The sequence below is a fragment of the Macaca thibetana genome, chromosome 12 (assembly GCF_024542745.1).
Source record: "Macaca thibetana thibetana isolate TM-01 chromosome 12, ASM2454274v1, whole genome shotgun sequence".
In the NCBI taxonomy this organism is placed as follows: Eukaryota; Metazoa; Chordata; class Mammalia; order Primates; family Cercopithecidae; genus Macaca; species Macaca thibetana.
This window is the reverse complement of record NC_065589.1, coordinates 72,837,814-72,860,334: the sequence shown is the minus strand read 5'-3', so window position 1 is coordinate 72,860,334 and position 22,521 is coordinate 72,837,814. Positions and strand designations below refer to the sequence as shown.

Sequence of the window (22,521 nt, the reverse complement as noted above, 5' to 3'; positions counted from 1 at the left end):
CCCATGAAAAATGATAGCTAGCATGTAGTACACATTGACTACATGCTAAGTACTGTTTAAGTGCTTTGCATTTTTATCCTTTTAAACTTCATTATAGGCCAGGCGCGGTGGCTCATGCCTGTAATCCCAGCACTTTGGCAGGCCGAGGCAGGCAGATCATGAGTTCAGGAGATCGAGACCATCCTGGCTAACATGGTGAAACCCCACCTCTACTAAAAATACAAAAATTAGCTGGGCGTCTGTAATCCCAGCTACTCGGTAGGCTAAGGCAGGAGAATGGCGGGAACCCGGGAGGCGGAGCTTGCAGTGAGCCGAGATCGCACCACTGCACTCCAGCCTGGGAGACAGAGCGAGACTCCGTCTCTAAAAATAATAAAATAATAATAATAATAATAATAAACTTCATTATAACTGAGAGGTAGCTGTTATCATTTTCCAGACAAGGAAGCAGGCGCACAGAGATGAGGTAACTTAAGATTCACACCTTGTAAGTAAAAGCAGGCAGAATTTGAAAACATTTAGTTTGAACCCTGACCCTACACTACTAACATCTGGACCCAGGCTACGCTGTTTTTTGCCACACAAAAGCATTTTTTGAGAAATATAGGTAATTTTCTAGTATTAAATCTGTAAAAACTACTATAATATTGCTTACTGTACTCGCTTTGATCTCAATCTATCAAAACTCCACTAGAGACATTTCTTATAATAATATGGTGATCTATTTATTGGTAGTTGGATATACATAATGGGATAGCAAAAAATTAAAACATCTTAAGCATTAATCAATGAGAAATTGGCTAAATTATGGTTTATTCATACAATGGAATACTCTGTAGTAAAGAATAGAAAGTTTTCTATATTGTTACATAGAAAGAGCTCAGAGATGAATAACTAAAGGTAAGGCATAAATTCAGATAGGGGAGAAATAGTGGTATTTATATTGCTTATATATGTGTAAGATATTCTGGAAAGATACATAAATTACATCTAGTCGTAGAAGTTGGGGTAGTGAATGTAAGATTTGGAGAAGATGGTGAAGAGACTTTTTTGCTAATGATATATTTTTTTACTTTTGATTTTTAAACAGCATAGATACATTATTGCAACAATTAAATTTACAGAAAATAAAAAAATGTATTTTGGGGGGAATAAGTAATGCTTTCACATTTTTCAACATTCAAACAGTGCAAAAAGACTATGAAAAAATTTCCCTTTTACCCCTTTCCCTAGCCACTCAGTAGTTGCTATCAATCACTATCCGTTTCCTTTTTATTATTCCATAGACATTTTATGCCTATACAAATTCATGGGTGTGAAGGTATATATTTTTTTCTTTTAGCTCCCTTTTTGCACACTGTTCTACACCTTGCATTTTTCTGCTATTAATGTATCTTGGAGACCATTTCATATTCAGTACATGAAGATCTTCCTCATTCTGTTTCACAGCTTCAGAACATTTCATTATATGATATATTGAGTGTATTTAATCAGTCCACTGTTAATAAACATTGGGATTATTTCTAATCCTTTGCCATTGATAAATGATACCACAGTGAATAATAGTACATATATGTTATTTTGCATTTTTTCAATTATATTTTTAGGATAAATTCTTAGGAGTGATTTGCTGTGTCAACAGTTGCATACATTTATAGTTTTAATGGTTATTGTAAAACTGCCCTTCATTGAGTTTTACCAATTTATGTGAATACCAGTAATGTGTAAGTTACCCTATTATAAGTTACTTTGTGTTATAAAACTATTTGATCTTTGAGCTCTTTTGTCTGGGTACAGAAGATCACTCAGTGTAGCAACTCAGTGTAGTTTTAATTTCTCCTGATGTTGAGCATTTTCCATAGTTGAGCCATTTGTATTTTTTTTTTTTTACTGTTATTAAAACTTCATTTTTCTATTGAATCAAGCACTAGCTACCAGTTACAGTTAGTTTTATTGTGCCTTCCAAACGCACAGTTAGCTTTGCTTTATCAATAACCAAATAATAAACTACGTCCCAATGGTTATGTCCACATCCAGACTGTTCAGGTGATCAGGAACTCTTTTTATTTGTGTGCTTTAGCTTTTAGTTCTTGGTTATATCTCCAAATACGAAAAAGCTGAGAGGCTCCTGCTGTCCCCACAAAGAAATTAACAGCAAACAGATTCCAATTTTTTGGAATAATTACAAGTGAGTATCTTGACCAAATAAACCCTGTAGCCATCAGAACAGCAGATTGAGCTGTGCTAAGTTTTTCTGCAGGTCTGGCCATATCAGCCAATCCAGCACACACCAACCCCCATTTCATAATTGGAGCCCAGAAAAAAATTGTTCTGGGACCTGCTGGATGGTTATACAACGGCCTCAATTTCTCGGGCAGCATCAGCTCCACTTTATCGAGGAGCTGGTGGTAGGTGGCCCGCAGGCCTCGGGCACCGGAGGCCGACATCGCCGCCGAGGGATCGTGAGCAGCCAGGTGGGAGCGTGGCTCGATTCTCCTCCCCAGCTGACAACGAAGTGGAGCTAGTCCCTTTTCCTTGCCACGACGCCTTGCGTCCGCCTCTCGCCTGGAAAGCCCTTCCCGTGGCTCTCCCTGCCCCGCTGTGAACCAAAAAGCTGAGGTCCGCGGCCCGCGCCCAGCGCCCCGCGAAGGTTGAGGGGGCGGAGGCTGCCAACGGCCCGCCCCTGGCCCGCTCCTGGTCCGCAGCCCGCCAGGTGAAGGAGAGAGGGAGGAGGAGCCTTGGCAACAGGTGTCAAAACAATCACCTCACCGAGTCCACCCAGCGCCCTACTGGCAGCGAGCTTACGCAGGCTGAGCTGCCCGCCAGGATTGGCTCGCCCCGAGGCGTGGGCGGGGTCAAGCGGAAACCTCCTCTTTCTCTCCCCTCCCCCACCCCTCACTCGAGGCCATGTTAGAGAAGGGAAACTAAAGCTGGGCTGGTTCTTCTGCTCCTTAACTTTGATTAAGCAGACCTGTAGTTAAAATGGGCTTTTCGGGCCTTCAGTGCCTAAAGATGATGCTGCACCATTCTCTTCTTTTGTCTGGAGGCTCGTGAGCGAGAGACTACAGAATTGAGTCGCTTCTCTCTCTACCCCTCTTTTATCCCTAGCGACTTAAGAATCTGGTTAGAGTGGCCCGAATGCCTTCTTCCAGGGTGAGAGCAGCCGCGCGGCACACACCAGCCTCAGTCCCCAGGGTGATCGTCATCTTGCGAGAAAAAGCCCATTTGTATTTTCTTTACTATGACACGCTTGTTATATAATACGTCTTTTGAAAATATTCGATTTTTTAAAAAGCCATCACCTCATGAGTTTTTCTTTGTTTAGAATAATGTCACCTTTGTCCAAGTCAAAAACTGAGAAAATTTTATTTTATAAATGTTTCTTGCAGTAGGTTTTTTTCATCTTAGTGACCAACATTTGGACTTAAGGTCTGCTTCATAGGAGAGGCCAAGTAATACTGAAATATATCCTATGAGGTCTAGGGGAAAAAATGTATTTATGTAGATCTTTGTTAATTTTTATTCATTGTTGGGTTTCCTATCATAAGCTGGAAAAATGTTGCTATTTTTCTACCATTGGCAGTTCCCATCTTCCCAAGTTATTTTGTGCATTACATGTAACAAATTCCCTCTCTCAATAGAGCGAGAAGATACAAAAATTGTAAACATACATGCACAAAATAACAGTGCTCCAAATTACATAAATAAATGACAGAATTGAAGGAAGAAATAGACAAATCTATAGTTATAGCTGGAGACTTCAATGTGCCTTCTTAGTAATCAATAACAAGTAGAGAGCAAATCAACTAGGATAAAAGAGACCTGAACAACACTCTTATGACATAACTACATCTATAACTTCTCCAACAAACAGTAGAATATATATTATATACAACTACACATGGAATATCGTTCATTAGACTAAACCATATGTCAAGTCGTAAAGTATCAATTTTCAAAGAAGTTATAGAGCATTTTTTGACCACACAGAATTAAATTAGAAATTAATAACAGAAAATCATCAAATCTGTGATAAGCATCATAATTCTAAGTAATTTATGGATCAAAGCAGAAATCACAAGGAAATTAGAAAAGATCTTTTTTCCTTTTTTTTGAGACAGCGTTTCCCTCTGTTGCCCAGGCTCAAGTGCAGTGGTGTGATCTCAGCTGACTGCAACCTCTGCTGCCTGGGTTCAAGCAATTCTCCTCCCTCAGAGTCCTGAATAGCTGGGATTACAGGTGCCCAACACCATGCCTGGCTAATTTTTTTATTTTTAGTAGAGATGGGGTTTCACCACGTTGGGCAGGCTGGTCTTGAACTCCTGACCTCAAGTGACCCACCCACCTTGACCTCCCAAAGTGCTGGGATTACAGGCATGAGCCACCTCACCCAGCCTAGAAAATATTTTTAACTGAGTAAAAATGTAAACACAATATACTGAAATTGTGGGATCCAGCTAAAGCAGTTCTTAGAGGGATATTTGTCACTTCAAATACTTTTTTTTAAAAAAAGAAGGGCCAGGTACAGTGGCTCACGCCTGTAATCCCAGCATTTTGGGAGGCCGAGGAGTTTGAGACCAGCCTGGCCAATATGGTAAAACCCTGTTTCTACTAAAAATACAAACATTAGCTGGGCATGGTGGTGCGCACCTGTAGTCCCAGCTACTCAGGAGGCTAAGGCAGGATAATCACGTGAACTTGGGAGGCGGAGGTTGCAGTGAACAGAGATTGCACCACTGCACTCCAGCCTGGGCAACAGCGAGACTCTGTCTCAATAAATAAATACATATATACGTACATAAATACATAAAAATTAAAAAGAAATATCTAAATCATTATCTAAGTTTCTACCATATGAAGCTAGAAATAGAGCAAATTAGACCTAAAGCAAATACAAGAAAGGAAATAATAAAAATCAGAACAGAAATCAATGAAGTTGTAATGGCAAAACAGTAGAGAAAATGAATGAGTCCAAAATCTGGTTCTTTGCAAAAGTCTGTAAAATGGATAAACCTAGATGACAGGAGCTCAGCTGAACTGGAAGAGAGCTGATTGATAAGAAAAAAAAAGGAGGTGGTACAAATTACCAATATCAGGAATGAAAGAGAAGAAGACATCCATATTGAGCCATAAGAGAATATATGGATAACATTTGGCAATAAATTTGACAACTTAGATAAAATGGATAAATTTCTTGAAAGATATAAATTACTAAAACTGACTCAAGAAGAAATAGAAAATCTGAATATATGTATACCAAGAAAATTTAATTTAGTTATCAAACTTACATAATTGTTACTCATCCAGAAAAGAAACATCAAGAACTTTATACCAACAAAGATAACATTGTGGTAAACTCTATGAGACATTTAAGGAAGAAATTGTACCAATACTCTTGAACCTATCTCAGAAAATAAAGGAAGAAGGAACACTTCTGAACTCAATTTATGAGGCCAGTTTTATCCTGATAGTTGAACCAGGCGTTATGAAAAAAACTACAAACCCATGTCTCCCATGAACATAGAAGCAAAAGCCTTCACAAAATATTAGCAATAGAAAGGATAATACACTATAACCAAATGGGTATTTTTCTTTTAGCTTTATTGAGGTACAAGAAATATTTGAGTTATAAATATTAAGGACAAATAAAAATTATATATATTTATCATATACAATGTGTAATGTTTTGATATATGTATACATTGTATATGATGACCACAATCAGGCTAATTAACATATCCATCATCTCACATAGTTTTCTGATGAGAACATTTAAGATCTACTCTGTTAGCAAATTTCAAGTATACAATACAGTATTATTAAATATAGTCACCATGCTATACATTACCTCTCCAGAACTTATTCATCTTATAACAGAGTTTGTATCCTTTGACCAACATCTCCCCATTTCTCCCAGACCCTGGTAACCACCATTCTACTCTGCTTCTACTTTTTAAGATTCCAGTATGAGATCATGCAGTATTTGTCTCTCTGTGACTGGCTTATTTCTTTTAACATAATGTCCTTCAGATTCATTAATGTTGTGATAAATGACAGCATTTCCTTCTTTTCTTAGGTTGAGTAATATTTCATGTGTATACAGTCATCCCTCGCTATCTGTAGGGGATTTGTTCCAGGAACCTCCCCGCAGATACTAAAAGCCTTAGATGTTCAAGTCCCTTACATAAAATAGTGTAGTATTTGCTTATAACATATGCACACCCTCCCATATATTTTAAATCATCTCTACCCTAGATTACTTATAATACCTAATATAAATGCTTTACAAATAATTATATTGTATTATTTGTATTTTATTTTTTTAAATATTTTTGATGTATGGCTGGTTGTGGAACTCATGAATACAGAGGGCTATTTCTTTATTCACTCATCCATCAATGGACACTTAGGTTCATTAACATCTTTGCTATTGTAAGTAATGCTGCATTGAACATGAGCATGACCAAATGGGTTTATCCTGGAATGCACAGTTGGTTTGACAACAAAAGTCAATTAATTTAGTTCACATATTAATTGGATAAATGGGAGAAAAACCATATGATCATTTCATTTGTCAAAGAAAACCATTTAGCAAAACCTAATGTCCTTTCATGGTAAAAACACTCACAAAGCTAGGAATAGAAGGGCATTTTCTCAGCCTGATAAAGAGCATATCAAAAACTCTTAGCTAACATCATACTTAATAGTGAAAGACAGGAACAAGATTGGAACAAGACAAGGATGCACCTGCTCTCACCACTTTTAGTATTGTACTAAATTTTCTAGCAAGGCAGGTAGGCAAGAAAAAGAAAAAAAGACATCCAGATTGGAAAGGAAGAGGTGAAACAGTTTCTGTTTGCAAATAAAATGACCTTACCTCTAGAACACCATAAGGAATCTCCAAAGAAACCTGTTAGAGCTAATAAACAAGTTCAGCAAGGTTGTAGGATATAAGATAGATGTACAAAAATTTCATTGTATTTTTATACACTAGCAGCGAGCGATCTGAAAATGAAATTAATAATTCAATTTATAATAGGGGTGATGAAAATATTTTTGGAATTAGATACTGGCAAGGGTTGCACAATTTCATGAATATACTGAAAACCACTGAATTGTGTATATTAAAAGAGTAACATTTATGGTATGTGACTTACACCTAAAATTTTTTTCTAGCTGTGTGAAAAAAGACTTGTATCCAGAATGTGTCAAAAATTCTTTTAACTCAAGTGTAAGAAAACAAAAACCCAGCACAAAAGTGGGCAAAATACTTGAATAGATACTTCTTAAGAGAATATATATGAATGGCCAAGAAGTAGATGAAAAGATACTCAACATCTTTGTTCATTAGAGAAGTACCAATTAATATCACAAGTGATAATACCAAGTATTGGCGAGGATTTGAAGTCCTAGAAGTCTTATTCACTGGAATGCAAGATGGTATAGTCAATTTGGAAAAAGGTTAGCAGTTTTTAAAAATATTAAGCATATGCTTACTGTACAACCCAGCAGTTCTGCTAAGTATCAGCCAGAAGAAATGAAAACATATGTCTACATTTAGACTTCTAAATGAATGTTCAAAATAGCCTGATTCATAGTCAAAACCTGGAAACAACCATCAACAGGTGAATGCATGAACAAAATGTGGTATATAACATGAATGAGTCTCAAAATAAGTGAAAGAAGCCAGGTACAAAAGATTACATCCTGTATGATTTTATTTACATGAAGTTTTTTAAAAAGCCAAAACTATAATAGTAGAAATATCAGTGACTGCTTGGGTCCAAAGAGTAGGGGCCAGGATTGACTGCATAGGAACGTAAGCAAATTTTAAGGCGTGATGGAATTATTCTGAAACTATTGTGGTGGTGGTTGCATGACTATACATTTACCAAAATTCATTAAACTATACACAAAATGGTTGAATGTTATGGTATGTGGATTTATAGCTCAGTAAAGTTTTTTTAAATGCCTTCTTTAACTATATAAATGGAAGATTTGTAACTTTATTTCTAGAGATTTGAAAATTAACATCTTTTTCAGTCTGCATATTTTTCTTTTTCATCTGCATTTCTTCTTTGTAGTATATTTCAGAATTTTGTACTTAATGTGCATAATTAGTTTGGCAGACCTTTGTTGAATGTCTGCTATGTGCCAAGCGTTAGGAGGACAGAGTTCCTACTTCCAGAGAACTCACAATCTTATGGAGAAGGCAAATTTGTTTTTAAAGTAATTAATAGGAAACATAAATGCAAGAATAGAAGTGCTGACAAGGTATGGAAGAACTAATTATATCTGAATGGAGCTGGGTGGTCTGAGGTTTCATTAAATGGTGTCAGGGAAGGCTTCCCTAGTGAGCTGGAATTGGGAGGATAATAGGAATTGATTCCGTGCACAAGGGAGAGTAGACACATTAGCTTCCTATGTGGTCTTTCAGTTAAATAAAGAGGGATTGGGGAATATATTTCTGTGTTTATAAGACTAATAAGCTTCTTTAAAAATCAACTTTTAGGATATGAGTTCTTGGTCACTGATATATCTGGTACTTTCATTAGCAAATAGAGCTTCGGATTACCTGGCTACTAACAACCCCACCCCCCTTTTTAAAACTGATTTTGTTTCACACTTATTCAAAGTCTAGGCACGTTAATTAGCACCATCTCTTGTGAATTTCGTGTTTTTACTGTTGTTCCTTATCCACACTGACAACCTACACGTTTTAAACCAGAAATACCTTTCTCTTTGCTCCAAATTAACATTTGCTTTCACAGAGTAGCTAGGTTCCATAGAACTATTAGATATGTAACGACTCTATTTAAAAAATAAATATATGGAAGCAGCAGATGACATTTAGGAGTTATATTTCAAAGAGATGTATTTTGAGGATATTTAGATATAACAGCTAGGAACCTTTTTCTCTCTTGTTTCTCCTACTCCCTTCATGTTTTTTCAGTTGACTCAGTTAAGAAAGTTTTATTGTCTTAAAGTAATTGATGAGGATGACCCTTAAAATCTATGTAATAGGAAATGTTCTTGATGAAATATTTTGAGAATTTTCTATTTCATGTCTAAAAGGAAGAAGAAGAATTTTCAGTTCTTGCCAGCTGCCTGGGACTTCTGCCAACATTTTACCAAACAGAACATCCATTCATCAGTGCCTCCTGTCTGGATTGGCCGGTTCCAGCATTTGATATTATAACTCAGTGGTGTTTTGAGATAAAATCGTTTACTGAAAGACATGCAGAACAAGGAAAGGTATGTTAAAAGAGTTGTACTAACTTGCCACGGTGGTGATATGCTAATAGGTAAGAGAATAATGAAGACTGTTAAATTTTAGGTCATCTGTGTTTGACAGCAATTATAAAACTTGATTAAATTGAAAAAATGGTTTACTTATGTAAATTGCATTTATGAGTATAATGGCAGAAGTATTTTAGCTAACTAAGATGAGGCATTAGTCAACACTTTTAGTTTGTTTGGGGTCAGCAGATTTTTATTGAACACCTTAAGTAATCATAGCATTAGACTTGGTAGATACAAAGGAATTATAAGATAGACAAGGAATTGTGTTTTTGTTTGAAGAACTGACTTATATTTTTAAAACAAATTGGACTAGCAGATCTAAAAGGTCATGTCTTTAACTTTAAAATTTGTTGGGCCTAGTGCTACTGGCTCAGCTAGTGAAAGGGTTTGTATTGAAGATGAATAGAGTGGGAACAGCAGTGAGTGGCTGTGTATGCCATGGTTGGAGGGTCAGAATTCTAGAACTACAGTTTTTAAAAAATTGAATAACGTGATGAAAGTATTTTGGGAAGTAATTCTGGTGTCTTTTTGGTGGATAAATTAAGGATAAAGGGAAGCCAGAAAATATTTAGGAGGTGAAGAAAATCTAGACTATTTTTCTGATTGTAAAACTTAGAAAGTAACTAATGTAAGAGACATTTGAGAAAAATATAGGACTTGGTGACCAGATGTACATGACTTTAAGATCTTGAACTCCAATCATTAGGAAAGTAGTGTCTAGTATATATAGCTACAGTAGGAACATGATGTTGCTTAAACACCACTGATGATGCCCCATTGCCTGTGGAAGAAGGTACAGACTCCTTACATGGCATTCAAGGATCTTCACCATCTTGCTTGCCTTTCCATCTCATTGTATACCCCTCCTGTGCCATTACCTTGCTCAAATCACAAAAGCATGTTTCATAAATATGCTATACATTTTTAAACTTCTGGAACATTACTTATTGCTATTACTAAAGCAACCTTCCTACCCTTCTGTTGAATTAATAATCACTGTTTGCTAAGTAACATTTACTTTTGCTAAGATAAATGTGACTTCCTCCGTGAAGATTTGTCTGATAGTCCATCTTCCTTACATCCTAATCCCTTTTTTTCTGTTGTTCTATAAGGCTGTACTTTTTTGACTGTCTCTAACAGTTGGCATGTTTATTACATTTGTTTCTTTAATGTATCTGAATGCGGGCTCCATGAAGCAGAAATTGTTTCTTATTTATCCCCAGTTTCTAGAAAGTGTCTCATATAGACTAGTCACCTAATAAATATTTGTGGAACAATTAAGTTGTGGGGTGGTGTCATTGGCAGAAATAGAACTTGTGAAAGGGGAGCCAGGTTTCAGGGAAAATGAGAATTTTAATTTTGAACATCAAAAGGACAATAAAAAATTAATATTTCAGATGGATATGTCAGACGATTTAATTTTTAAAACATTGAAGTGAAAAATAAAAGCAAGATAAGCATAAGTTATAAATGTCTCTGCTTTTGTTCTTTTCCATTTTTTGCTGAAATCCTTAAAAAGATGCTATCTCATTTTGTACCCTTTTTTTTTTTTTAAAAAAAAAAGGAGAGGGAAATTCAAGAAGTTAACTGAACCTTGCATATTACATATACAAATATCTTCCTAATAATTTCTTTATTCACAGAGCATATAGCAATAATTTGACATCATACTTTGATGTCTGAAAACCTATGCAGAATGACATGGAGTAAGAGATGGGTATAATTGTAGAACCAAGGCAGGGAAAAAAGTAATGAGCACACCCAGAGTTTGTCTTCATATGAGCCATAGGTTAAAATCAAGCCTACATTTTAGATGAATGATTATTGGTATGTATGCTGATGGAAAACAATAATTTATCATTTTAAAATGTTTAATCTTTTTTATATAATTAGGTGATAATTATTTTAGAGGCAGTGTAGTAGACATTTGATTAGTTTATTAATTTATGCTAACACAGAATTTTTGCCAGTTATGTAAGTAGTGCACCACCATTTGACCTGCATCCCCACTTGTGTCCCTGCTCCACTCTTGTGTTCCTAACCCTGATCCTGACCCCTATGTCAACCAGATTCTCTTTCTCAGGAAGGTTAATCTGTATAGAGAGACCTAGCAGGGTAAATGGTGACAGGAGCTGTGTAGTCCAACAGCACTACCCTTGAAAAACTGTCTGTGAATTCTACTCAGTTAAGATTCTTTGTTCAGAAACAACAAAATCCAGTTCTGATTTAAAATAAGGAAAACCAAAGCAAACTATGACAGAAAAAAAAAAAAAAAAAACAAGATTCATTGGAAGCATACTTGGTAATGTGCAGAATTGAAGAGCTTAACTGTCATCACTTGGGAAGAAGAGAAACCACAAAGATCTCTGGTCTGTTTTCTCTGAAGTGCTGCCACCAGATAACTAAGCTTCAACCATTTTCCTTCCATCCGTTTGCATGCTCAAGGTTCAGATTCCTGGGAGAGAGAATCTGGTTGGCCTAACTCTTGTAATATATATACCCTAGTGGTGGGGCAGGATCTTGTGTTGGGGGCAGCCCCATCAGAGCTGTATGGAGCAAGAGCAGGGGTTATTTTCCAAAACAACTTATAATGTTATTAATATAAGAAGGCAGCAAAGGATGCTAGGAGGATTTAAAAAACAAACTGGTGGCCCACTACTTTCACATCTTACCTGCCTGGCACATACACACCCTTCTTCTCATTCACAGAATTTCACTTCTGCTGTTCAAAATGATGTAACCATTTTACTTATGACTGCAAATGCATCTGTGACTTTTCCAAATAAGCAACCTGTTGTCACATACAGTCCTTAAATCATCAGGCCTCTCTGCATCCAGTAGCTCTGAGAGATGTCCATTGTTCCTATCATTTGTTGTACTCACACCCAGATGGTCTGGAACATTTTAATTAGTACCTACTCTCACTGAATTCAATAGTAAGAGAATGAAAATGTTGCAAAGATATATGACACAGTAAGCAAGATTTGCAAGTAGTCATAAAGCTGCAGCTAATATACAAATATATATATGACTTTATTATTTTACCATCCGTGATCCAGCACACCTCACCTGATTGGATTTGTTTGAGCAAGGATGTGATACCAAACTTTATTCTGAGAGGGCTGAGCTTCTGGTGATTGGTCCTGTCTTGTTTCTATAAGGCTGTAATCATTCTGTGTTAAATTTCTGCCTTTCAAGCTTGGTCTATGGTGGGGTGGCAGAGGGCATTTTTAAATTCCAAAATATTGCTCTACCAATTGTATGGCAACATTTTTATTCTTCTTGATAGTCATGGTCAATCCCTCCAGGCAATGCGATAAGCTATCCTTGTGATGTGGATGGCGTATACCACAAATGTTCCTAGTGGTCTGAGGAACATAGAATGGTCAGATGACGTTTAGTTTCTAATTCAGTATAACCAGTGTTATAAACTGTACTAGAGGATAGATAGTACATAGCTCCCTTAGCTTGTAAATCCACAGAAGAATCCAGAATAGCAGTGAAGCAGAAATTTGCAACCAAATTTTTTTTTTCCATTTTAATGTTTACAATTTAATAAATCTCTTGATTGCAGACATGTAAGGCTGTTTGGTAGTATTCAGAAACATCACAGTAATGGCAAGTTTTTCAATTGGTATGTAGTCTTCAACAAATATCTATGAAACTGTCAAACCAGTATGACTGCATTTATACCTCCATAATTTTCAGGATTGTTGGTAACCAGAGCATATTTTCCCCAAATAACCTTGCCTCCTTCTGTCACAGGGCCCAACTCACTCACGTTTACCTCAGTAACAGTACCTTTGGTAATAACACCCAAAGTTATATACATTGGGAATGAAGGACCCTTCTTTACACCAAGTATTGTTAGGCAAAAGGTGGCTCTCAGTTCAGGATGTTACATGGGCTTTCTTGAAACGCAAGCCCATTGGCCTGATGAATGTTCCATAGATACATAGTTTTCTTGTAAAGCCATCTCCAACAAAGTAGACTTTAGTAACCATCCTCTTCCATGCCTTCTTCTTTCTCTTTCCTGTTGGAATAACTTTTTTTTTTTTTTTTTTTTTTGAGACACAGTCTCGCTCTGTTGCCCAGGCTTGAGTGCAGTAGAGCGATCTTGGCTTACTGCAACCTTTACCTCCCGGGTTCAGGTGATTTTCCTGCCTTGGCCTCCTGAATAGCTGGGATTACAGGCGCCTGCCACTATGCCCAGCTAATTTTTGTATTTTTAGTAAAGACAGGGTTTCACCATGTTGCCCAGGCTGGTCTTGAACTCCTGACCTCAAATGATCTGCCTACCTTGGCCTCCCATAGTTCTGGCATTACAGGCATGAGCCACTGCACCTGGCCCTGTTGAAGTAACTTTTAACACTCTGTTTCTCCCTAGGCAGGTACTTTTAGACAGAAGGACTTTCCATTTTCCCACTTTCTCTTTTCATTTCTGCTTAATCATACTGGAAAGTACATTAGCTCGAGGTTGTCCCTCTCTGTCCAGCAGATAGGCAGGTACTGCTCCCTGTGGAGTCTTTTTTTTGTTTGGTGCTTCTTTTTTCATGCATCTTGATAGTCTTTTTCATTTGTATTTTCTCAGCATGGTGCTGTTTAAGATAAAGCTTAGCCTTCAGACCAATCATTTTCTTTGCCTTCTTTGAATGTTCATAAGCCTCTCAACTTTCCTTCTTTCCTTTTCTCATAGTAATCCAAATGATATCCATTAGCATTCACAGTGTAATTCAATATATTTGTTCTGTGGCATGGCACAGGCACAGCCCCTGGGGTGTGAAAATGCTCTCAATTTTTGGGTCTCAGAGACCCATGAGCAAACTCCACACAGGCTGCAACAGGAAAGGCAAGACCAAATTTTAGGTGTAATCATGAGAGTTGCTACAACTGTTAAATACTTTCCACCTCTTGTTTCCCAGACATATGTATTCCAGTTGCGAGAAAGTTCACCCATATATACTGGTTGCTGTTTAGAGCATACACATTCTGTAGGTGTTTTCTTCCAGCTGGTGCCATCTAAAAATTTGTAAATTTCATGAATTTCATAATTTTTATGGCACTGAAAAAAACGGTTTTGTAGTTCATGATTTAAAATACCACTGCTTTTTTCAGATGATTGAGTATATGTTAAGATCAGTGAATTCCATGGACATCCACCTGTTGCCTTACATCTCTCTTCATGAGGGAAATTATTGGAGGTAATGTGCTATGGGCTACTGGATAACATGCAGCCTAACCTATAATAAGTGTCAAGTTCAGTGAGGACAAATTGTTATCCCCTCCCTTTAATGGAAGGGTTCCACTGTAATCAACTCATTTCAGAATGTGCCATCCTTGGGGTCCAGGGTTGGGCACTGAGTACTGGCAAATGATATATTGTATACTGTTCTTATAATTGCTTCCATGGACACTTTATCCATTAACTTGTTGATGAGGACCAAGCTAGCTTAGTAACTCCACTGATTTAGGTAGATTATGGCTGCATGTAGGTAACATGATATGATCTCCATTTAAATTGACTATTACTTAGTTTCTTAAGGTGATAGACTCACACTACATTTTATCTGTTTTAAGTGTGAATGGAGTAGCATCTAGAAAAATTTAATGCTGTTGCCGGTATTTTTATACAGCTGCAAATAGTTAATAAAGCATACCCTTCAGGGAAATTTAACTAACTTGAAATTTTTTTTATTCTTAAAGCAAGAAATGTATGAAAAGAATTCTAACCCAGCACTTAACGGATATAAAAGATCTTAAGAGCTTGAGGTGTAATGAATTGTACATATTCTAGGAAGGAGATTCTACATTATAAAGTATTAAAGTAGAAAAAATGAGTTATAACCATGATTTCCCCTAAAGAAAAAGCTAAAGAATTGTTTGAGAATGGTCAAAACTTGGTTTTAAAAAATATGTAACTTTTAAAAACCTTTGCACTATGCATGTTTAAAGTCAAATACAATTAGATGTATTTTCCCTGCATGCTTAGAGATGGTATTTTTCTTTTAAAGTAATAACAAGTTTAAATGTTTTAGGTTGCTTAATCTAAAAAATTAAATCATATTGTAATTGGAAACGATAATACATTAAAATAGATAATGGTAACTGTTGAACTACTATTTTAGTCATGTATAAAATGGAAATGAGAGGAGTGTTAATGAAGAAAATAAGCCACATTCTTGGAGGCAGATTTTTCTTTCTGTAAAAATTACTTTCAAAAAATATATTGTGTTAGTGACTTAAATACATAAAACTAATGAATATTTTTGGATGTTTTAGGCCTTGCTTATCCAAGAGTCAAAATGGAAATTACCACACCTACTACAGTTGCCTGAGAATTATAACACCATTTTTCAGTACTACCACAGAAAAACCTGTAGTGTCTGCACCAAGGTTCCTAAAGATCCTGCTGTTTGCCTTGTGTGTGGTACTTTTGTATGCCTGAAAGGACTTTGCTGCAAGCAACAAAGTTACTGTGAATGTGTATTGGTAAGCAATAATAGATAATACAAAATTTATGAAAACATAGATCTCATAGCACAAGGAAAATATGGTCAAGCCAGCTCTTCATATTTAACTACTCTTTGAATTAAGTATATAATACATACAGGGATTGTGTGTTTTTTAATCCAGTAGAACAGTAAAAAAACAAAGTCTCTGAGGTTTTAAGTGAGTAAATCCTTCCTTAAGTACAATTCTAGTTCTCCTTTCACCTACTATCCTTTAATGGTATATACTTGGGAATGTGCTGTGAAACAAAAGTCATCTGTGCTGTTGGAGATACTAGACTCTGAATTAGATTGGCTCTTAATTGCTTTACTAGATATTCCTTACCCAAATTCCTCTTAATGTATTAATAATAAAGTTTCATTGGAGTTATAAGTTTAACTTCAATGAAATCTTACTATTTTTAAGTCACTGTATTATTTAGAAGGCATTAAGATATTCTTGATTTTATTATAAAGCCTATTTGATTATGAAGTTCATTAATATATTTTTAATTTTTTAGCATTCTCAGAACTGTGGTGCAGGAACAGGTATTTTCCTTTTGATCAATGCATCGGTAATTATCATCATTCGAGGTCACCGCTTCTGCCTCTGGGGTTCCGTGTATTTGGATGCTCATGGAGAGGAAGACCGGGATCTTAGGTGAGATGTTCATGGATATATCCTGGTGTTTTATTGAAATTTGGTCAGTGAAAACCAATATGCTATTCCTGGCTTTGTAATTACAATTTTTTTAATATTAAGAAATTCTTGCCAGGCGCGGTAGCTCACGCCTGTAATCCCAGCACTTTGGGAGGCCGAGGCAGGTGGATCACGTTAGGTCGGGAGTTCAAGACCAGCCTGACCAACATGGAGAAACCCTGTCTCTACTAAAAATACAAAATTAGCCGGGGTGGTGGCACATGCCTGTAGTCCCAGCTACTCGGGAGGCTGAGGCGGGAGAATCGCTTGAACCCGGGAGGCGGAGGTTGCGGTAAGCCAAGATGGCGCCATTGCACTCCAACATGGGCAAAAAGAGCGAAACTGTCTCAAAAAAAAAAAAAGAAAGAAATTCCTACAGTCATTAATTTAGAGCTATTTCTAGTTTTTGAGATATTGTCCCTATCAATACATTGAGGAAACATGAAATAAACCAAATTACCATGTGAGGTTTTTGCCACGAAGAATCTGTTGGCCAGGCCCAGTGGCTCACACCTGTAATCTCAGCACTTTAGGAGGCTGAAGCAGGAGGATTGCTTGAACCCAGGAGTTTGAGACCAGCCTGGGCAACATAGTGAGACCTCATCTCTACAAAAAATAAATAAATAAATAAGCCAGGTGTGGTGGTATATGCCTGTGGTCCCAGCAATTCGGAAGGAGGTGGAAGGATCGCTTGAGCCCGGCAGGTGGAGGTTGCAGTGAGCTGTGATCGTGCCACTGCACACCAACCTGGGCAACAGAGAAAGACTGTCTCAAAAAAGAAGAATCTAGTAAAAAAAGAAATGCGGTAGGTGCGGTGGCTCACGCCTGTAATCCCAGCACTTTGGGAGACCGAGGTGGGTGGATCACTTGAGGTCAGGAGTTCGAGACCAGGCTGGCCAATATGGTGAAACCCCGTGTCTACTAAAAATACAAAAAATTAGCCGGGCATGGTGGCAGGCACCTGTAGTCCCAGCTCCTCGGGAGGCTGAGGCAGGAGAATGGCGTGAACTCGGGAGGCAGAGCTTGCAGTGAGCTGAGATTGCGCCACTGCACTCCAGCCTGGGTGACAGAGTGAGACTCTGTCTCAAAAAATAAATAAATAAATAAATAAAAGATAAAAAAAATAAAAAAAGAGACAGACATGGTGGTGAGCACCTGTAATCCCAGCTACTCGAGAGGCTGAGACAGAATTGCTTGAATCCAGGAGGTGGAGGTTGCAGTGAGCTGAGATTGCTCCACTGTGAGAGACTGTCTCAAAAAAAAAAAAGAAGAAAGAAATGCAAGTGAAATCTTCCTTGTATGATATTAATACTTTTTTTTTTCTTTTTATTCTAGGCGAGGCAAGCCTCTCTACATTTGTAAGGAAAGATACAAAGTTCTTGAGCAACAGTGGATTTCCCATACTTTTGATCACATCAATAAAAGATGGGGTCCACATTACAATGGGCTGTGACTCTCCACCTCAGCATTGCATCATATCATCATTTTCGCTACGAATTTATTTTTCAACGATAAGCTTTAACTTAATTTGGGGGATTAACACTTTTGCTGAGGGAGAAAAAGAAAACATATTATGAAGCCTTTCCAAAATTAGGTGCTTGGTAATCACGTTAATGGTATAATAATTTGTTTTAATATCTGGAAAACATTAATAACAAGTTAAATTATTCTTTAGTGGTCATTTTTTAAGTGCACAATTAATAAGAAGCACAACTTGTTCACAAACTCATTCAGAAATGATTCTCCCAACAATGCATATCAGCTATTCATTGATACTTAGAGTGGGTGTGATTTATTTGACATTTTACTGCTTCTTTCTGTGTTTTAATTTGCATCTGCTAAGCATAATGCATCTTTTTTCCTCTGCCATTCTTGTGTTGATTTGAGAATTTTTCTGTATGTAATTAGAAAAAAATGTAAAACATGATTTATGTGAAATATTGTATAGTAAAAGTTGGTCTAATAGTAGAACTTTAAAATTTTTTCTTATTGTGAGGAATCTGTTAAAAGTTTAAGGCTTTGCTGAAAACTGAATTCATTCTCAGGAATTTCATAAATCTTCTCCCCAGGTAAATAATTGAAATAGCTGTAAAATAAGTAGATAGCTGCTGTTAATATAATACAGTACATTTTGGGGGGCATATGTGTGGTTGGGGGGGTCCTTAAAAATCAAAATTTGCCATTTCAAGTTGGATGAATTACTAGAGGTAATAACAAATCTTACTATAAAATCAAGAGGTACATACATTGGGCAGATGTTGATTCTGTGCATGCCCACCTTTTATTACTAAACAAGGTTTTGTTTATATGATTGTATTAGAAATGCTCAGACTTCCCCAGAAATGAACCATAAGTTTTGGAACTTTCTTTCAGCTCAAGAGGTTCAGCTATATTGTATTTGTGCAGTGTAATCACTGCTATTTCTGCTTGGTTTCCTAAAAGGGAAAAAAAAAAAAGGCGCAGTGGTGATGACCCTCATGAATGAGCCTTGCTTCTGCATTCTTCTTAGAAACTGCTGTGAAAAACAATTTATGTTTGCAGGGTTTAAAAATCAGTAAAAATGGGAATGATTGAGCTAAAACCCACTCTGTGAGAAGGAAAATTACTGAAAAGCATGTGATATATTGCTACAAAGATTTTTTTCCCTAAATGATTCGGTAATTGATTATTTAACATATAGTGCTATCAAATCAAGCTATCCCTGGTACTTTGGACTTCCATGGCTTGTTATATAAAATTACATTTTTACATGTAAAAATAAACTAAACAAATCTAATGATAAAGTATAAAAATAATGTCAGATCCATGTTCTAAAAAATGTTTGTAATGACATGACATTACAAGAGTATAAAAATGGATATTAAATGATGGCCTTGCATTAAAATATGGAAAGCAGAGCAGTACATATTCAAATGTATTCACAAAGTCAAAAAATTACCTATAGTTCTACAATAAAATACATGGAAATAGCTTGCTATTTTTATATACATTTCCAAAATATTAAGATAACTTTCTGTAAGACTCAAATGATTCTGTTTGACTAAATAGCTGTCCTTTCCAACACATTGCTACTTTTTTAAATACTGTATCATAAGTTCAGCCTGTCATACTTTTTGCATTGATCATTATGAATACCAGACCATTTGTAAGTGTGGTTGAAGAGCAAAATGCTAATTTACATCTCTAGTAAATACTGTTACAGGATTCATGAACTTGAATAATTCTACAGTTTGAAACTCTGATGCTATATATACATGGTATAATGTATTCAGACTTTGATTACTACTTATTTAAAATGGAATGTTTTATGGTTGTGCATATGGATGTGAAGTGAAAATATTAGCCTTAACTTTAAAATTTGGGTGTTTGATAGTGTTTATTTTGATATTGGTGAATTAGTCACCAGTAAATTTTAAAAAAGCACTTGGTTGAAAATTGTACTTGAATACATACATGCATGCTGCTAAACTAGAACTTTAATTTTTCCCCATAACTTTTATAAGTCCCATTTATAAACCCACTTTTAAAAATAACAGGTCCAAGTTAGAGTGATGTGTGTATATTATTCAAAAAAATGTACTGGTGTGATATCTTGTATGAATGATCATTTAAATACAGTACATTACTGTAGAAGCTAAATTGATCTTTATAATTAAGCAGAAATTACAAAACTAGGAATAATCAACATTGTAAGATATGTTAATAAAAACCTGCTGTCATTTGGTTTGTGAAAGGTCCTTAAAATGTTTACTGCTTACATTTTTTTTCCCCCAAAGATATTGACAGTAATATATGTGAGTGAACATGGCTGAAAAGATCAAAGCATAACATAATTAGTAGTTGCTTTAGGGTGCAGTAAGTGTGTAAAGGGTTTGCTTTGCCTTTTTTTTATTTGCAGAGCTAGTTCTTGCTTCTTCAGTCCTTGTCTCATAATCAGTGCCTTTGCTAAGTGTGTGTGTTTGGTAGGGGGAGAAGGAAATGAGTATGTAGATCTGAGGAACACAGCTGCTGTGGTCTGTGTTCTTTTCTGAAAGTTCCCAGCCAGACTTCAGAAATGTTTATTGCTTTAGGAGAATGTTTATTTTGAGTGGTTTGCATTCTTGTTTGAATTGACAGTCCTCACCCCTACCTCTCCATCCTGAAGCTCACCAGCCATCTATCAGCTAGCAGTCCGTTTCTCTTCAGACCTTTCTGTTTTATGTATTCCGATATTTACTGATTTCTGTGACTTAGAAAAGATGCTGACTAAAAGCACTGAAGGCTTAGAGGAAACAGCAGTATGGGAGGAGATATGGTCTAAGACTCTGTATTATCTCCAGGATTCTAATTGCTGACTCTCAAATGGCTGTTGATGGCTTATATTTGAGATCATATTGGGGGTTGGGGGGGCACAAAGCATGGTTTTAACCACTAGAATCAAATCGCCAAGAGAAGATGAATTCATTGGTGAGGATGCCTGATAATCGATGATTATGGGAGAGCAGATGACTTATGACTGTGTCTCAGTCCCATTCACAGCACATAGTTCTTTCCTCTGCCTTATGATCTGGCTAGATGATATTAAGCACTGCTTAGTTCAACAGGGATGAGTTGGAGTGGGCAAAACAGCAACACGATCACTTCTCTATTTATGACACTTCAGCCTCTCTATTAATTAGGCATATCAGGTATGGAAGAGCTATGACCTGCCATCTTAGTGTACAGTAATCTACAAGCAGTGGAATGAATGTGACTTCAGCTGATGCAACACAGTGAAAACACAGTGGAACCTTGTGTAGAGCTGCCTTTGTGCAAGTTAAATTAATGTAAGATGTGACAGTACCAAAATCAGTGAGGTAGAGTCCAAGAACAGACCAGAAGGAGTGGGGTCAAAAGCACAGATAAAAGCTTCAGGTTCAGGGGAAAGATACAGAGAAAAGGTAGAAAGTCTAGAGCAAAAAAGAGGATTTGTGTCTTATCCCCTCTTCTCTTGGTGACAAAGGAGCAGGATCATGTACCAAGAGTGAACAAGCCTAGCATATCTGGGGCCTTGAGATAAGTGGCAAAAGCTTAGACATATGCTGTAGAGAGAACAGTCCAGAAATAAGGGGAAGCACCACTGAAGTTATATTCACAACCGAGTGGGGTTAGAAAACCTAAGTTTAATGGAGCCAGTTAGAAAGATTCTGTAACTTTATGGAGCCCCAGAGTTGAGCAGCTTAGGACCTGAAGGATAGAAATTAGACTGCTAAATTAACTGGGGATTGGACAGATACAGTATGTAAAGGGTGCAATATAAGTTGATAAGAGAATTAGGGGTGCTGGTTCAAATGAGTGTGGGGTTCGTGTTGGATTTGTAGGATAAAGTGAGGGGCGCAGGATTGGAAGTCACAATAAGATTTAATAAGACAATGAAATCTTTCAAAGTTTTCTTTTAAAATGATGCAAAATAGCTTCAATGTTGAAGCATTTAAATTCATTTATTTAGTAAATACTTATTGAGCTCCTCCTGTGTACCAAGCACTGTGATAAATACTGGAAATACAGTGGAAAAGAAGTCAGATAGTCCCTTCCCTCACCTCGCTTTCTATATGATTAATGTTACAAACGGTATGTGTGTTTGGAGAAGAGAAGTAGAGTAGAAGGTGCTATAGATGGACCCTCTAAACCAGACTTGAGTGTATGAGGAGGCTTCCAGTGGGGAGAGATGATGATCCCTAAATATTATATAGGCGTTTTCTGGGTGAAACAGGTGTGGAGAATAGTGATTCAGGCAGGCATAGAGAATATTGTTTGCAAAGAGTGGAGAGAGCACTTGTGGATGTGAAAGGGAATCAGTTTGACTGTAAGCATAGGTGCTTTTGAGAGGTAGGTAAAATCTAAATTACAAAGAGTTTTGTAAGCCATGCTGAGGATTTTAGACTTTTTAAGAGAGCAATAGGAAGCCATTTTAGGGCTTTAGATAGTAGAGTGACATCAGATTTGCATTAGAAAAGTCAACCTGGCTGCACCCTGGAGAAAAATCCACCAGTGGGGAAACCTGCCAGGCGT

At 36.7% G+C, this 22,521-nt stretch overlaps 2 protein-coding genes and 1 pseudogene across 7 annotated transcripts in view; 1 reads left to right on the top strand and 2 right to left on the bottom strand.

Moving 5' to 3' along the window:
- The window catches only part of UBR3 (ubiquitin protein ligase E3 component n-recognin 3), a 264,525-nt gene extending 244,290 nt beyond the window's left edge, over window positions 1-20,235 (top strand). For all 6 annotated transcript variants that reach the window (XM_050751441.1, XM_050751437.1, XM_050751440.1 and 3 more), the window contains 4 exons: window positions 9,076-9,255; window positions 15,583-15,792; window positions 16,313-16,452; window positions 17,827-20,235. In XM_050751441.1, the coding sequence (XP_050607398.1) occupies window positions 9,076-9,255; window positions 15,583-15,792; window positions 16,313-16,452; window positions 17,827-17,944 (648 nt within the window). In that variant the 3' untranslated portion in view covers window positions 17,945-20,235. The remainder of the gene's footprint in view (window positions 1-9,075; window positions 9,256-15,582; window positions 15,793-16,312; window positions 16,453-17,826) is intronic.
- Window positions 1,896-2,708, bottom strand: LOC126932543 (mitochondrial pyruvate carrier 2-like). Its single transcript, XM_050751471.1, has one exon. It carries the CDS (start codon window positions 2,445-2,447, stop codon window positions 2,064-2,066), a length of 384 nt encoding a protein of 127 aa, XP_050607428.1. The 5' UTR covers window positions 2,448-2,708; the 3' UTR covers window positions 1,896-2,063.
- On the bottom strand, window positions 12,971-14,059 carry LOC126932545 (ribosome biogenesis protein NSA2 homolog; annotated as a pseudogene).
- Window positions 20,236-22,521: the final 2,286 nt, after the last annotated feature.

What these genes read in the sequence shown, in the direction of transcription:
- LOC126932543 (XM_050751471.1), bottom strand. Translation starts at nt 2,447, where the DNA reads ATGTCGGCCTCCGGTGCCCGAGGCCTGCGGGCCACCTACCACCAGCTC.